General features: G+C 38.3%; 1 protein-coding gene across 3 annotated transcripts in view; it reads right to left on the bottom strand.

The window, feature by feature from the left end:
* Nucleotides 1–16,141, bottom strand: part of Nphp1 (nephrocystin 1) — a 62,220-nt gene that overhangs the window by 26,723 nt on the left and 19,356 nt on the right. For 2 of the 3 annotated variants that reach the window (XM_033761686.1, XM_010638164.2), the window contains 7 exons: nucleotides 12,989–13,280; nucleotides 11,443–11,544; nucleotides 7,738–7,841; nucleotides 7,278–7,320; nucleotides 6,316–6,403; nucleotides 4,676–4,770; nucleotides 2,679–2,807 (listed from right to left, as the gene is read on the bottom strand). In XM_033761686.1, the coding sequence (XP_033617577.1) occupies nucleotides 2,679–2,807; nucleotides 4,676–4,770; nucleotides 6,316–6,403; nucleotides 7,278–7,320; nucleotides 7,738–7,841; nucleotides 11,443–11,544; nucleotides 12,989–13,280 (853 nt within the window). The remainder of the gene's footprint in view (nucleotides 1–2,678; nucleotides 2,808–4,675; nucleotides 4,771–6,315; nucleotides 6,404–7,277; nucleotides 7,321–7,737; nucleotides 7,842–11,442; nucleotides 11,545–12,988; nucleotides 13,281–16,141) is intronic. The other variant, XM_010638165.2, reaches the window with a different exon arrangement.

The following is a 16,141-nucleotide window of genomic DNA, read 5'->3' as shown; positions in this document are numbered from 1 at the left end:
TTTACCTATTGCTCTTTTCAATTCTATTCATTTTTATTTTGTGTATTTTGAAGCTCCAATGTTGGCTGTGTTGTTAGGGTTGTCTTCTTGATGAATTATCTCTTTTATTTTATTAATAACTACTCTGATGTTAGTGTCTTTGAATGGTGTACCTTATTCCATCCTTCTACTCTTAACCTAATTACATTTTAATATTTAAGGTGGCTTCTTGTAAGAGCATATAGTTGGGGCTCTCTCAGTTTTAATTTGTATTGCTCTGATAATTTAGTATATGTTCAATGTCTTTTATATTCTTATTGGTTTGCCATGTTATCCTTTTTTGAAGTCCAAGTCTTTTCCTCATTTAAAAACAGGGTCATCTTTTGGTTTTTAGACACTCCTAACTTGTTCCTGACCATAGGAAAAATGTGTTCAATGTTTCACTGTTAAATATGATGATGGCAATTTAGATTTTCTTGTTGTCCTTGACAATTTGAGGAAGTTGATATTCCTAGTTCATAATTTTTCTAAAATTATGAATGAGCATTGAGATCTTTTTCTATAGAATATATAGAATAATTTTTCTATATCTATTGAGATATTCACATGATTTTTCTTCTTTGTCCTATTAATAAAACAAATTACAATGACTGATTTTCAAACATTTAATGTTGGTCACCCAGGTACACACATTTCAATTCCTGAAAGAGATTCCAACTGGTTATGATATGCTGTCCTTTTTATATGTTGCTAGATCTAACTGGATAATATTTTGATTAGGGTTTAGTTTCTGTATCCATAAAGGATATTACTCTCATAATTCTTTACGTCATATTTTGATATCACATTTTCCTGGATTTATGAAATGTGTTGGGAAGTATTTCTTTATTCTTTGGAAGAGTATGCATAAGATGAAAATTATTCATTCCTTAAATGTTTGGAGGAATTCATGACCAAAGGCCTCTGAGTCTGGAGTTTTCTTTATGGGAAGATTTTTTATTACAATTTTAATTTCTTTAACAGAAGTTAATTAACTCATTTCTTATGACAATTTCAGTAAATTATTTTTTAATGAAATTATCTATTTCATTAATGTCACATTTATTGGCACAAAATTTATATATCCCCTTACTGTTCTCTTAATGTCTATATAAGGTGTGGCTTTTCTATCCATATCAGAGGTTGATAACTTGTTTTCTTTCTTTAAAAACTTCCACTCTTATTAGGCATCTTTCAATTTCATTAATCTCTTAAAAGAATCAGTTTTTACTTTTTTAATTTGCTCTTTATTTCATTAATTACTAGTCTTATCATTACTATTTCTTCCTTTCTTCAGCATTAACTCACTGTTCTATTTTTAGCTTCTACTGTTGGTAGCTTAGATCACTGGCCTTAAATCTTTCTTCTTTCTAGTATATGCAATTAGAGCTATACACTTCTAAGCACTATTTAAGGTATGCCTCATGAAAGACAAACAAAATTTTTAAAAGCCATTCAGACTTGTTTGGTATTGTGTAGAAAGTAGTCTCCCAGGGCTGTTATCAAGAAATCACTCAATAACAAATGTTGGCAGGGTTGTGAGGAGAAAAGAATCCTTCTCCATTGTTGGTGGGAGTGCAGACTGGTGCAACCACTATGGAAGTCAATATGGAGATACCTCAAAGAGCTGGGACTAGAGGTTCCATTTGACCCAGCCATCCCTCTGCTGGGCATCTTTCCAAAAGAATTAAAAGAATCATATCACAGTGATGTATGCGCACCCATGTTTATAGTGGCACAGTTTGTAGTAGCTAAAACTTGGAAACAGCCCATCTGCCCCTCTGTTGGAAACTGGATAAAGAAGATGTGGTTTTTCTATAAAATGGACTATTACTCAGCCATAAAGAATGAGAAATTAGATTCATTCATAGGAAAATGGATACATATTGAGGATATACTCCTAAGTAAAATAAGTCACACATGTGCAAATACTGAATAGCTTCTCTGGTGTGAAAAACTACAGTAGTACATAAGATCCTAATGATATAATTGACCATATGAAATAGGAAGAAGAGGGCTAAAGGTATAGGGAAAATGGGAAGGGTAGGGGAAAGGTAATAAGGGAAAAGAAAAAAATATGAGAAAACAAAAAAATGGAAATAAAGTGTTTGTAAATGGGGAGGGGAGGAGGGGGTGAAGGAAGGGCACGGACAAGGGGAAAAAAATGAGAACCAAGACCTGTCATGTAAAGGTACAAGATCCCTATAATGAATGCAAATTGTACTGTATCCCTAAAATGTACCAATAAACTCAATGAAGAAAAAGAAAAAAAAGAAAAGAAAGTAGTTTCCCAGGAATCAGGGAGAGGTTGAATGAAAAAGGACACAAAGAGACAGAACAGAGCAACACTCTATATCTTGATGAGGGTGTTGGTCATACAGGTGTGCACATGTGTCAAAAACACAATGCTGTATATTTAAGGTCTGAGGTGCATACAACAGCAGAAGATATGCAATAGTGCCTTTTATAGGTGAAAAATAGGCTAAGTCTGAGGTAGTTGAATGAACCACTGTGGCTGCACCACATACATGGTACACAGATGTGGAGAGAGACTAGAGAAGAGAGCACCAGTGCCTTGTAGTACACATTTACCATGCGGCTTCATCAATACCACAGTGCTCTTCCCAACCTGGCGCACCCAGCCATCCTTAAGAGCTTACCCTGTTACCATCGAACACACAGAGGCGCACATGCCTACTGAGGACCTGAATGCTCGTTCCCGGGAGAGGAATCATCTTACAGCTAAATAGGGTCAGGACTAACGAAACACGGCTGGGTCTTGACATGATCTAAAAAAGGAATTAGTTTAAAAAAGTTTATTTTTGTTGCTTACAGTACAAATCTGTTTTCCAAAGTATCTTTTGCAAGTGTAGTTTAAGAAAATATACATAGAATAAAAAAAGACAATGAGGAAAAATGAGAGAAGTTATAATACTCTGTTCATTTAAAGTCAAAACCAGTTATTTCAGGTAAAATTTTCACAAAGTTCTATTTGAAATAGCCGCATTTTTCATAAGTACTTAAAAGCTGTGATGGACAGAAGAGGCAGTCGTAGCAGATCTAACATGTGGCTGACCATGGAAGCCCGATATTCCTGTTTCAAGGTTCACGCTACTGAATTTGTGTAAGTGTGTAAGTGATGGTTGGTTACCATGGCACAGCAGCCAAAAAAATCTAGCATCGATATTCCCCAGCTAAATGTTCCTTTTTAAAAATTCCAAGCAATTATCTACCTTGTTCTTTGAGTTCTTACCTGGCTCTGTTGACAGAGAGAATGTACTATTTGATGAGATTATTCAAATCTATTTCAAAGACAAGAGGTCAGATTATGAATAAATAAACTGACATTTTGGCTTTTTACTTTTTAAGGACACCCATGAATAGTTAAACTTTATAATCATGAGCCTTTTCATTTAAATTAATTTACTGTTGCAAATAATAACATCTAATGAGTTGTCACCTTTTTTAAGAAATGAGAGCTGAATATTTAGTTTTCTGAGCATAAATTTATAAAATTAAATGTACATTAAATAGACCAACATCTTTGCTGACTAAGCAAACAAAATACTTAATGCTAAGAAGGTTCCAGGACCTTCTGAGGTAGGGAGGAAAAGGGATGCTGAGGTCCTGCAGCGTCGGACCCCATAAACCTGACCAGTTGGTCCTCTTACTCTTCCCTTAGACTTCAGGGAAGGGAGGGAGACAAAGGAGAAGGTAAATGGGAGGGCAGTGATGTGTGCTAATGAAATATTGAGAGTATTTTCTACTTCAAATACCAAAATAGCAAGAGTCCTTTACTTTGAGTCCTACCCTAAAAACTATAACAACAACATTCTGCTGACTTCCTTCTTCCTACTTAATTAACATAGTATTTCAACAGTAGTACTGATAATGACACTTGCTGGGTCCATCAGCTTTTGGTTGCTGTAACTAGTATCTGAGACCATCGCTTTAAGAAAGAGGAAATGTCTGTTTCGGCTCCCAATTTGTGTCCACGTCAGCCGGCCTCACTGCTCCTAGGCACTGCAATGAGGCAGCACAACAAGATGGTCAGGAAGCAAAAGGGAGAGGGGAAGGGGCTGGGGTCTCGATATGCCCTTAATGGCATGCCCGTGACCTGTGTCTTCCTACTAGGTCCTGATCACAGGCTGGCAAAACCCGGAAACGATGGGCACACTTCCAAACTACAGAACTCACCCACATTTACTTACCATGTGTTGGGCATGGTTCTAAGCCTTCACATATAAAATAATTCTGAGGGTGGGCCGGGGATTTAGCCCAGTGGTGCCACCGCCTGCCTTGCAAGTGCAAGGCCGAGTTTGATCCCCGGTACAAAAAGAAAAATTCTCAGGACAATTCTACGTTGGAAATATTGTTGTGCCCATTTTTACAAACTAAGAAACAGGTAATGACTAAGATCAAACCTCGGCATTATTTCCTTTATAACAGTGGGAGAAAGAAAGCAATACAGAAAAGAGACAAGACAAAGTCAAGGTGCCAAGTGCAAGTTTTACCTATGAAAACATCACGTTTAAAAATTCCAACCTAGAAACAATTCTTTGTTTTCTATAGTGCATCCTTTTAAGTATTATTCATATACTTGCACCAGGATGAAACCTGGAAAAGTTGTACCTGTACTGATTGCAACTATACTCACAGTGCCAGACTTGGTGTCCCACACTAGGTCTCGGAAGGCCAGCTGTGATGCTGTGAGCTCTGGCTGTAGGAAGTAACTTGCTTGAAATTGATTCCCTGTAAAAATGATTCTTTCCTTGATTTTCTTGCAAAAAAAGGAATAAAATTTAAAACCCAACATTCATGTTACTATGTTATGCTACAAACTTAGGAAACAGAAACTTCCAAAGTGCTAAACTGCTTACTAGGAACCTGCTTTCTGACACAGATGTTCAATCCAGACTTATTAAAACAATACAAAATTTTAAAAAAATAAATAGATAAAAGATCATAAGATAGTGTAAAGAAAGATCTTATAGAATTTTTAGGTCAATAATATGCCTCGTGAAGATGATTCATTCAAGTATTTTGGTAAAATGCAGAAATTTGTAAGCATTTTGTAGATTTTGGATATACATATACATACATATATATGATCACTGGTTCCACTTAACACAAAAAAGCATTTTACCCTTTTTTTCCATAGTTCAATTATGAAGAATACTTTTTTTTGGTACGGGGGTTTGAACTTGGATCGTTGCACTTGTGAGGCAGGCAACAGAACCACTGAGCTAAGTCCATGGCCCATGAAGAATATTTCTTATAAAATCATTTAGTCATTGGCCAGGTGTGGTGGCGCATGCCTATAATCCCAGCACTCAGGAGGCTGAGGCAGGAGGATCACTGTGAGTTCGAGACCAGCCTGGGCTACACAGTGAGTTCCAGGTCAGTCTCAACTACATAGTGAGACCCTGTCTCAAAAAAACAAAAAAAATCATTTAGTCATTCAACAAATAACTTTAGAGTTCCTGCTTTGTGCCAAGTGCTATGCTAGGAGCCAGAAATAGAATGATGAATGAGATAGATGTGTACCTTGCCCTTACTGGCTGACTGCAGAGAGAAGGAGAGGATGCTCAAGTGGAAGGAAGTAGGGGGACCGACACTGTAGTGGCTTCTTCCCCCTTGTAAGGTGGGATCTACCCTGAGATGGTAGGATGGGCTGGGCAATTTAGGGAGCATCAAGAGGAACCTTTTTAGCAAAGGCAACCTCAGTATAGCACTTTATGGATAACTGTACAGTCAGGTAAACAGCAGATGCCTTGCCCCACAATATTCCACTCTGAAAGGAGCTTATAGCCAAGAGTTGCCAACTAATGGGAAATCCAATACTGAATAAGGAATCAGAAGCTTCAAATGGAGAGAAAATCAGAAAAGTCTCTCTATGAAATGGAGCATATAAAGGGAGTCTTTGGCAGAATGGGCCAAGGCTGGTTTTTAAAGGCAGCCATGTAAGGTGTGTTGGGATACTAATGGGGTAACAAGTCAGCAGGAGGCAGCAAGGGAGGTGAAGGCTAAAGACACTGGTAAGGGCTAATAATTAAAGGAGTCATGTTTTCGAAAAAAAGAAAGAGGCAGGGACCCAGAGCACAGATAATCAGACTGGCCTCTGATAGGATCAGAGAGGGGCCTTTGTTTGCTTTCACAGGGAAGAAAGGAAAAGATGAGTGCCAGTAAGAGGTGAGATTCAGCATCTTCCTCAGCTTATTTTGGCTGTAACAGAAAAACAAGACTCCAACCCTTACTGCTTGACCCCAGGTGTGCATGCCACCTGACCCGTGTTACCTTCCTCCAGCAGCTGGGAGAGTGTGGAGGGCCGGAACCCTGCAGGAATGGCCCCCATCGTGGTCAGCACATCAACAGTGTTTATCTGCTGAAGACAGTGGAAACTAAATGAATCTGCTTGCTCTCATTCATGTTTTCTCACCTCTGTTATACAAACACTTAAGACTTTAGGGGGAAGACAGTGCAGGTGGTCCCCAATTCCTGAAAGCAAGACCCATTCCTGAGTCCTGCCCTTCCCAAGGACCTGAGCCTCAGGCAGAGCTCTCAAGCAGAACTCTATCCTAGACTGTCTGCTTCAAGGCATCCTTGATCAAAACAGACCCTTCTGTTCCAGTCCACCATGCACGGCCATCTAACAGAGGAGTGAACACTGAGACTGACACACACTGAAGAATTAAGGGTGTTTTGTGTATATGAACACACACACACACACACACCAGAATGTCCTTATAAGGAAAATGTGGAATCAAACACCATCAGGAAGATTACCTACTAAGCTAGTAGTGATTACTTGAGGGAGGATTTTCATTTTTTTCTATAATTTTTAAGTGGTAGGATTATAGTTCTTTTCTTACTTTTCTGAGTTTGTCAGATTTTTCAAACAGCAAATGTATTCTTTAGTGAGATGACAGAAAATTCTGGTAGGATCAATGAGAATAGTCCTAAGCCCTCAAATCATGCCAAGAATCAGTTTATCTATTCTTTTCTTGAACAAAAGACCTAATGAGAAGCATTACTTGGAACACAGATTTACTGAAGCATAAATATGTGCTTATCCCTTACCTCCATTGCACACCTTGAATGCTATTTAGGACCTACACTTTCTTTTCCATTTTGAATCTGAATGCAATCAGAGATACTTCATAATGATACAAAAACAAGATACCAAATACATGTCACTTGCCAAACAGATTAGAAGATGTGAAATATGAGACATCATCAATAAGGCAGGAGATACCAACCTCTGAGATAGCTTTTTGAACAGCACTCCAATGGGAATCAGTTCTGAGGAGACAAAACAGCAAGTGACAGTCTATGCCATTCATTCAGTTAGGGGAACTGCATCGATCAAAGAACAGAGTTCATTATCATCAGGAAATTCTCAAAACTGAACAGTGTCTAGATAAAACCAAAGTAGGTTAAGTCCACTAAAATATACTGCGAAATTAAAATGGTAGTGATCTTTAAGCAAACAATAATATGAAAAACTCTCAAAAATAAGCTGTCTCCATTTTAAGAAAGTTTCTAAAGGATGTAACTCAGTAGTAGAGCACTTGCCTAGTATGTATGAGGCCCTGGGGTCAACTCCAGCACCAAAAAAAAAAAAAAAAAAAGAAAGACTAAAGAGAAGTCTTCAGTTATTTATAAAAGCAAAGTAAAACGTTTTGCAAAGCTGCTGTGATGTCTTCTCCCACTCTATACCTTTGCTTCACTTCAGTTCCATCTGCTATTTCATCTCCCACCTCCACATCCTCCTCACTGTCTTCTTCACTTGATTCTTGGTCTTCTTTTTCTTTATTATAGGGCTAGAAAATCATTGAAATATGAAGTGCTTTTCAATGAATGTAAAAATCCATCAATAAAAATCTTACTACTCTCCAAAAGATTCAAGCATAGAAGGGAATTTACACTACGATAGGGAAAAATATATAACATATAGTTAACAATTTCACTATTTGAAAAAATGGCAAAGACTGAGGAAGTCAGAGTTTTAACCAAAATAAATCCAGATGGAACTTATCCAAATGAAAAAACTAAGATAAAAATCAAAGAAATATGAAAGTGTTAGAAGAAGGTAATCTTGGGATGAGGAAATCCTTTCCAATTAAGATATCAAAACCCAGGGCCAGGGACGTAACTCAGTGGTGCCACCACCTCTTTCACAAGCACAAAGTCCAGGGTTTAATCCCTGGTACCAAAAAAAAAAAACAACAAAAAAAAAACCCAAAACCCAAATCATAAATAGGAACACTGACAGATTTAATTAATAAAAAAAATGTAGCTGAAAGTCAACAAAGAAAATAACTAACATAAATTTCTAGGGGTTAATAGTTCTATTATTTAATTAATTTATTTATTTAGGTACTGGGGCTCGAACTCGGGTCCTTGCACTTGTGAGGCAGGAGGAGGAACCACTAGGCTAAATCTCCAGCCCAATAGTTCTATTATTAAATATTACAGAAACTTTTATGAGTCAATGAGAAAAAAGATTTCTAAAAATCCCCTAGAAAAATGGCCAAAAGACCCAAAAAGGCAATTCACAAAGAAAAACAAAGGGTCACATAACATATGAAATGATGCTCAACTTCATCAGGAATATAATGAATGCACTTAGAAACAACGAGACTGTGTGATTTATCAATCACACAGGCAAAAATTAAAAAGATTAAATAGAGCTAGCATTGGCACATGTATGGGGAACATTCAGATGTTGGAGGGGCGACTATAAATTGGCAAAATAAATCACTATATAAAAGTGTAGGGCGGGAATTTAGCTCAGTGGTGCCACCATCTGCATTGCAAGTGCAAGGACCAAAGTTCGATCCCTGGTACAAAAAAAAATAATGTGTGTGTGTGTGTGTGTGTGTGTGTGTGTGTGTGTGTGTGTAAACCCTTTGAGGCAGAGACAAATATCAGGAATTTATGTAAGAGGAGGAATTAAGTAAGTCTGCCAGATATATGTGCAGACTGATCAAAGCAGAGGCTGCTTGTTGGCCAAGATCTAGCCTCCATGCCTTCCTCTCCAGCAGAATCCCTGACTTCAGCAAGCCTTTCGGGCAGCCAGGTGTTGCCATGCAACCAGATGCTGGTCAATGAGATAATTGGAAGTTTTTTGTGTAGCTTCCAGGAAACCTTCTTAAGGGGGTAACAGTTCATGTCTTTTGGCTCCTCCTTCTTTCCCTTTCATTGCTTAGAATCATTAAAGGATCCAGAAGCAGACTTAACAGGAAGAGCTGCCTCACATGCAGCTACAGATTAAATACCACAGAGGGCCTTAACCAGTGATTGTCTGTCTTTATACTTCTTCCACTCTTGAGAGAAATGGGCTGGGAGCTAATTGTAGCTTCTCTGCAACATAACAGACAGTGATTAATGGTTGGAAACAACCTGAGACCAGAATACCTGCTGCCTCTCAAAACCTGACCTAGACCTGTCCTGTACATCCAGAAGCCCTTTACTGCATGTGGCTACTGAGTCTTTCACTTTAGTCCAGATTGAGATGTGCTATAAAGGCCACACACTGGCCTTTGAATTTAATATAAAAAGTAAATAGCTCAATATTTTAAACCATTGACTGTATGTTAAAATTATATTTCTGATATATTGGATAATATAAAATATATTATTAAGAACAATTCCATTTATTTCATTTTACTTTTTTTTTAATGTGGGTAATGAGAAATAGACATCTGGTCTCTCTCTCTGTTCCTGGAAGACACAAACCCTGGAATTTCCTGAATGATAGGGTGTTTTCTTGTTCATCAGGGGTTCCTTGAAACCATCCCAGTGGTTATGCTAACAGGCAACTCTAGCCAGTCTGCAGGCAGCTTCAGGGAGAGGGCTGGTTGCCAGAGGAACCAGCCGTGGGATTAGACATTGAAACTTTCAGCCCTGCACTCCAACCATTGGGGAAGAGAGAGGGACTGGAGATTGAGCTGATCACCAGCTGTCAGTGGCTTAACCAATGCAATTACTTGAAATCAATTAAACTAAATTAAAACTCCTATACGAAGTAGCCTGGGGATTTTCCAGGCTGGTGAAAACATCAAGATGCCAGGAGGGAGATAGGCCTAGGGATGGTGTGCAAGCCAACCCAGTCATATATCTTGTCCCATGCATCTTTTCTGTTGAGCTGTACCTGAGCTGGATCCTGTATGATAACCTGGCAAATGCAAGTGCAATCTTCCCTCAAGAGATCAGTTCCCGGACCCCCATGGAAACCAAACTTAAGGGTGCTCAAGTCTCTTCTATAAAATGGTCCAGTATTTGCACCTGACCAGTACCAATTTTCCTGTATACTCTGAATCATCTCTAATTACTTATAATACCTAACACCATGTGAATGTTATGTAAATGATTGTTACATTGTGTGGTATAGGGAATGATGACAAGAAAAAAGTTTGTACATGTTCAGTACAGATGCAATTTCTTTCCTCAAATATTTCTGACATGATGTTGATTGAAAGTACAGATGCAAAATCAGGGCTAGGGATTTAGCTCAGTGGTTCCATTGCCACCTCATAAGCACAAGGATCCGAGTTTGATTCCCAGTACCAAAAAAGAAAAAAAAAGATGCAAAATCCTTGGCTACAGGGATGAACTGTAAAGTGTAAAATATTTTCCTGAGTTCTGCAAATCACCATAGTGAATTCCAGACCCCTAAAGAAAGGTGGAGGAGATTCTTGAATTTACAGACAATCAGTTAGAAGGACTGGTGGCTTCTAAGGTTTATGCCTGGCCCCTGAACATGGTGCAGTCTCGCAGGACTGCGCCCTCACCTGTGGGGTTTGTGTTCCAGGAGTCAGGGTCAGAACCCAGCTGAACTGCTGAGCACCTCAATGGAGAACTAATGTAGAAAATGATATATATCTTTGGTACTAGAGAAAAACCTCACAGCTGTTGTCAGAGATGGTGTCAAGAAAAAGACCCCTCAATGTGGTTAGTGGAAGACTTAAAGTTCCATAGTGATGTGCATCTGAATTTTCCTGGACAGCACCAACCCAGACAGATGTCTACATTACTTGGCACAGATACTGGTTGTGCTACATTAGGAAATAATAAAAATAGGCTAAAACATGCTTGCACCCTAGGTTTGCATTTAAATTAGCTGGAAGTTAACACAAACTGGCTATATTTTACAAATAATAATAAATGCCTTGTTATGAAAAGCATTAACGCACAAAGTTTCATTCTGAAAATGTTCCAGGGCTCATGTGCATAAGAGTGTTTCACAGTGCCCAGACCCATTAATACACAGCTGGTTCTCCACACTCTATCTCTAAAAGTAAAGCAAATTCTGCACCTCAGCTCATTCAATAATCAATTGACCAAAAAGAATATAACAACATTTTATTAAAGATGAAAATAACTGAAGGAGAAAGGAGAGCATAAACAACAAAGACTCACCTCCATGTAGGTTTTGGGAACAAGACCTTCATTTCCTTTGGCATTCTTCGCAATCCACCAACCATCAGGCTTTTTTTCAATTATAAGGAGAACTTCCCCTTTCTTAAAGCAAAACAAAATAAAAATTCAAAAAGAAAACTCAATAGATGTGACTATTACTTTATTACTAATGCTTCAAAATGTATGTTGGAAAAAAGATAAAAGTATTTTTCGAATCCATTGCTTATCCTAATTTTTATTAAAATTTTTATTAAAGCTTCCCTACCACATTACCCTAAACCTACATGACTATAAATATAAATTGTTCCACTTCATTGCTTAACACACATTTGAATCATATATGAAATCATTTTCAAGGCCCCATATTTATTCCAGCAATTGGAATATTGTATAATGTCTTTGAATTTGTGAATCTCTTTGTAAAGTATTTTTCAGAAGCAGCATATAAATCCCTGAAGAAAATCAGTCTTGTTAAAAGTTAAATCCCATTTTGAAGCGAATAATAGTATTTTCCCAATATATCTATCCGGTGGATAGATATATTCATATTTTGAATATTTGTCCATGTATAAAAGTATCATCCAAATTAGAAAAACAAAGAATTTCTACTACTGGGGATGTTCAAAAGTAAAGACTTTCTTAGAATACACATTACTATCTAATGTGAATGGCATTTTCTGGGAGAATTTGAAAATAAAATCCTATTAAATCATAGGATCCTATTAAAATGTATTAGTTGTACAATATTCTTTTATATCTTATTAGTAGTAACTTGCAGGTAAATAAACATAAGTTTATATATTCATTAACAATTCTTCGACTCATTTTGTTAGCAGAAAACAGTCTCAAACCCCTCATCACCCTTTTTATTTTTGTTTTTCTGAGAAAGGGTCTCGCTGTGTAGTCCAGGCTGGGCTTGATCTTGTAATACTCCAGCCTCAGCCTCTGGAACGCTGGAATTACAGATACAGTGCCACCACACCTGGCTTCCAACCTCTTTAAAAACCACAATCTTATTTTTCCATCCTGCTTCCCATTTATTTGTGCACAGGACAAGCAAGTATAGATGCAACTCCCTTTCCTATCTGAGTCAACACAGCACCTCTAGCTACCTCTAGTTAAGCACACTGCCTGACTCAGTTGAATAACTCTGTACCTATGATGATCAAAAATAAATTATAAAGTTCTGCCCCTAACTGAGAATTATCAACACTAAAGCTATTTTTGAAACACTTTAGAAGAGGTAATTCTAATGACAGAATCTCATATTATTACTGCTTATAAATGACAATTATTATTTAACAGACTGAGCCTTAAAAAACTTAGATTCAGAAATATACAATGCAAGTGTACAAAGCTGGACATGGTGGAACATGATAATCCTGAGTTCAAGGTCAGCCTGGGCTAAACAGTGAGTTCAAGGCCAGTTTAATGTAGTGAGACCCTGTCTCATCCCCTGTACCCACACAGAATAAGCAGAATTTTCTTAGTCTATTTTGTGTGCACAGCTACTCTGAAGATTAGGTCTCAGACTTCTTCTACTCACCTTAAACGTAAGATCCCCAGCTTGCTGAGCAGTAAAATCCCCAAGAGCAATGTATTCTTTATTTGCTGCTTGTTTAAGAGATTCATCTTCCTGTTGCTCTTCCTCCTCTTCAGATTCTTCTTCCTCTCCAGCACTTTCTTCACTGTCTTCTTCTCCTTTGTCGTCATTGTCGTCATCATCGTCATCATCATCATCATCACCATCATCATCATCATCATCATCATCACCATCATCATCCTGTTCTTCTTCAGCAGAATGACCATCTTCCTCTTTTTCAGTAGGTGCACCTGTCCTGCAAAAAGCATTTCAAAAAGATAGGACCACTTGAAACAATATACAAGAAGAGACTGATATGAGCAGAGTTCCTATATGTAGAAGAACTGCTCCATTCTTAGAGCTGGCAAATTAAAGAAATAAGGGGGAAGTACAACTAATGGTTTCCACTACCTAGCTGAGCAGGTATGCCTGGAAGGACTGAGGGTGGATCTGTATCTGAACAAGGCATGTACACTGTAGAACATGAATTGGACTTGAAGCCAGGAAACTGGCAATTCCAATCCTGGAACCATCCATTCAGCAAATGTTCCTTGCACAACATTACAGTGCTTAGCACATGGGTCATGGGTTTAAATTCTGGTTCTATCTCCTTTTCCTCCCATGACCTTGGTAGGTTTCTTATAAGCTCTCCATTTCTCATTGGTAAAGTCAAGATAATAACAGAACCTATTCCCTAAGGTGGTCATAAGAATTAGTCAAGTTACAACCTGCAAAATCTTAAGAACAATGCCTGCCCATAGTAAGCTTTCCATCCAAGTCAGTTATGCTGATAATGATGCTGCAGGTCAGGTTCCATGTGAGACATGAGGGATAGAAAGATGGACCCATGCTAAAGGAGCTTATGTTAAGAAAGTCTAGGAAACAGGTAACTTCACTACAGCTCAACAGGTACTACAATAATACAGGCATGCCCAGGATGTTAAGGAATCAGACAAGAGAGACATCCAACCAGGCCATACGAGGGATCAGAAAAAGCTTGAATTAGGTCTTCAGGATTAGTTGGAATTAGTTGGGCAAAAAGAGCAGAAAGAAGGCAGAGGGAGAGGAGAAAGGAAGCTCAAGACCAGGGAATATTTAGTAGTTCACAAATGGTAGACCCTAGATAAGGCCAAGAAGAGGTGGGGAGAGTGCATTCCCTGTGTGGCTTATCTTCAAGGTAAGCAGTCCCTACAGTACAGGAGGAGAAGGGCATGGCTTTCACTTCAGAAATGAGACCTGGTTCCAATGTAGAAAGAGAGAGGAAGAAGGGCCCAAGGTGAGACGGCTGTTGAAAGAGAGAAATGATAACAGTATGAACAAAGAAAACAGCATTTAGGGATGAAGCAAAAAGGATGTAGAACGGGCCGGGGATTTAGCTCAGTGGTTCCGGTGCCTGCCTCACAAGCACAAGGACTGGAGTTTGATCCCCAGTACCAAACACAAAACAAAACAAAGGATGTAGAAATGAGGAAGAGAAAGATACCAAAATAATACACAATAATGGGGCTTGGGGGGAAATTGGAAAAGTCACTGAGCATCTCTGACCTTTGAGTGTTCATTCAATATTCAGCAATCTAATTAAACACTTACTGGGCATCCAAGGTGTGCTTGGCTATTAGAATCAGCAGAACTTTGCCTCCTAAAGGTAGAGAAGCTTATCTTCCAAATGCAGGTAGCAATACTTAAAACTAATGCAAGAGAACATCTGACTAGTAAGATATTCCATAATATTCTAGAGCAATGATGATGAGCCTATGGTATACGTGCTGCATTTGATTGTTTGTTATCACTGCAAGCTTTAAAAGGTTTGCCATCACTGCTCTAGAATATCTTTGTTTAAAATAGGTGTAGAGGTCAGGGATTTAGCTCAGTGGTTCTGCTGTCTGCCTTGTAAGTGCAAAGTCCCAAATTCAATCCCCAGTACAAAAAAAAAAAAAAAAAAAAAAAAAAAAAAAAAAAAAAATCCAAAAATAAAATAGGTGTAGGACTCTGTCATACAATACTGACCTAAACATAAACAAAGATTGAACAGAAAATAATTTTTATACCATAAAAATAAAAAGCTATAAACTATGTCATATTGATTTTTCTTTCTTTTTTTTTTCTGGTACCAGGGAATGAACTCGGGTCCTTGTGCTTGCAAGGCAGGCACCGGAACCACTGAGCTAAATGCCTGACCCCATATTGATTTTTAATATGTCCCTTTCTTTAAGAGATATTCTGCACATATTCAACATGTGTGAACTTCTCTGAAATGTTACCAAGGATAATGGGAGCTTGGCATGGTTTTTCATCGCCATTAATGTTGATGTGAATTTAACCATCAATTCCTTCATGTTAAACCAACCACATATTCTGGAATAAATCTAATTGGTCACGATGCATCATCCTTTTGATCTGTCTCTGCATTAGATCTGCTAATTCTTCCTACTGAGCATGGGCCTCTGCTCCTGAGGGTCTTGTGATTTTTTTTACAGTGCCTTCTGTCAGGATTTGAAATCAATGTTATCTAACTTCTCATAAAGTTATTTGGCTTCTTTTTCTATTCTCTAAGATGATTTTGTAATGTGGTATTGTTTCTTAAATACTTGCAATAATTCACCATGGGGAGTTGAATCTGTGGAAGACTCTATAGCTGTTTCTCTCCAACTCTCTTCTGTCTATAGCGCCTGGCTCTATGATCCCAGGTCCTCAGCTTCCCAGTACAGTGAGACTGCTTGTTCTTTGCTTGGGATCTGTCTTCTGACAGCAAGGCCTCTCCCTTGCCCAGGTGTGAGAGACTGCTTGGGCCTGCATAAGATGGCTGCCCTCAACCTTAGCCTTTGCCTCGGTGGAAAAATCCCACTAGACTACATACGTGACTTATGGCAGGTCTAGCCCCTGGGCAAACAGGGAATCTTACAGAAAAAATAGCCCTTTGTGCTAACCACAGGGTCACGGGATCTGGAGCAGGAGGCCGGTGGTATTTCCTTGTCCTGCTTGCCCCTAGAGATTGTTAAGTTAAAGATTGCATAGGGTTAACTGTTGATGTATGCCTTCCCACTTACCCCTCCCCACATTTGGTAAAATACTGATTGCTGTATGGTTAAATGCTTGAGTGACTCATGTGATTGGTAG

Source organism: Fukomys damarensis, unplaced genomic scaffold (genome assembly GCF_012274545.1).
Source record: "Fukomys damarensis isolate Sample0158 unplaced genomic scaffold, DMR_v1.0_HiC HiC_scaffold_9, whole genome shotgun sequence".
Taxonomy (NCBI): domain Eukaryota; kingdom Metazoa; phylum Chordata; class Mammalia; order Rodentia; family Bathyergidae; genus Fukomys; species Fukomys damarensis.
Note: the sequence above shows the minus strand (reverse complement) of the source record. Positions and strands in the feature narration are given on the sequence as shown.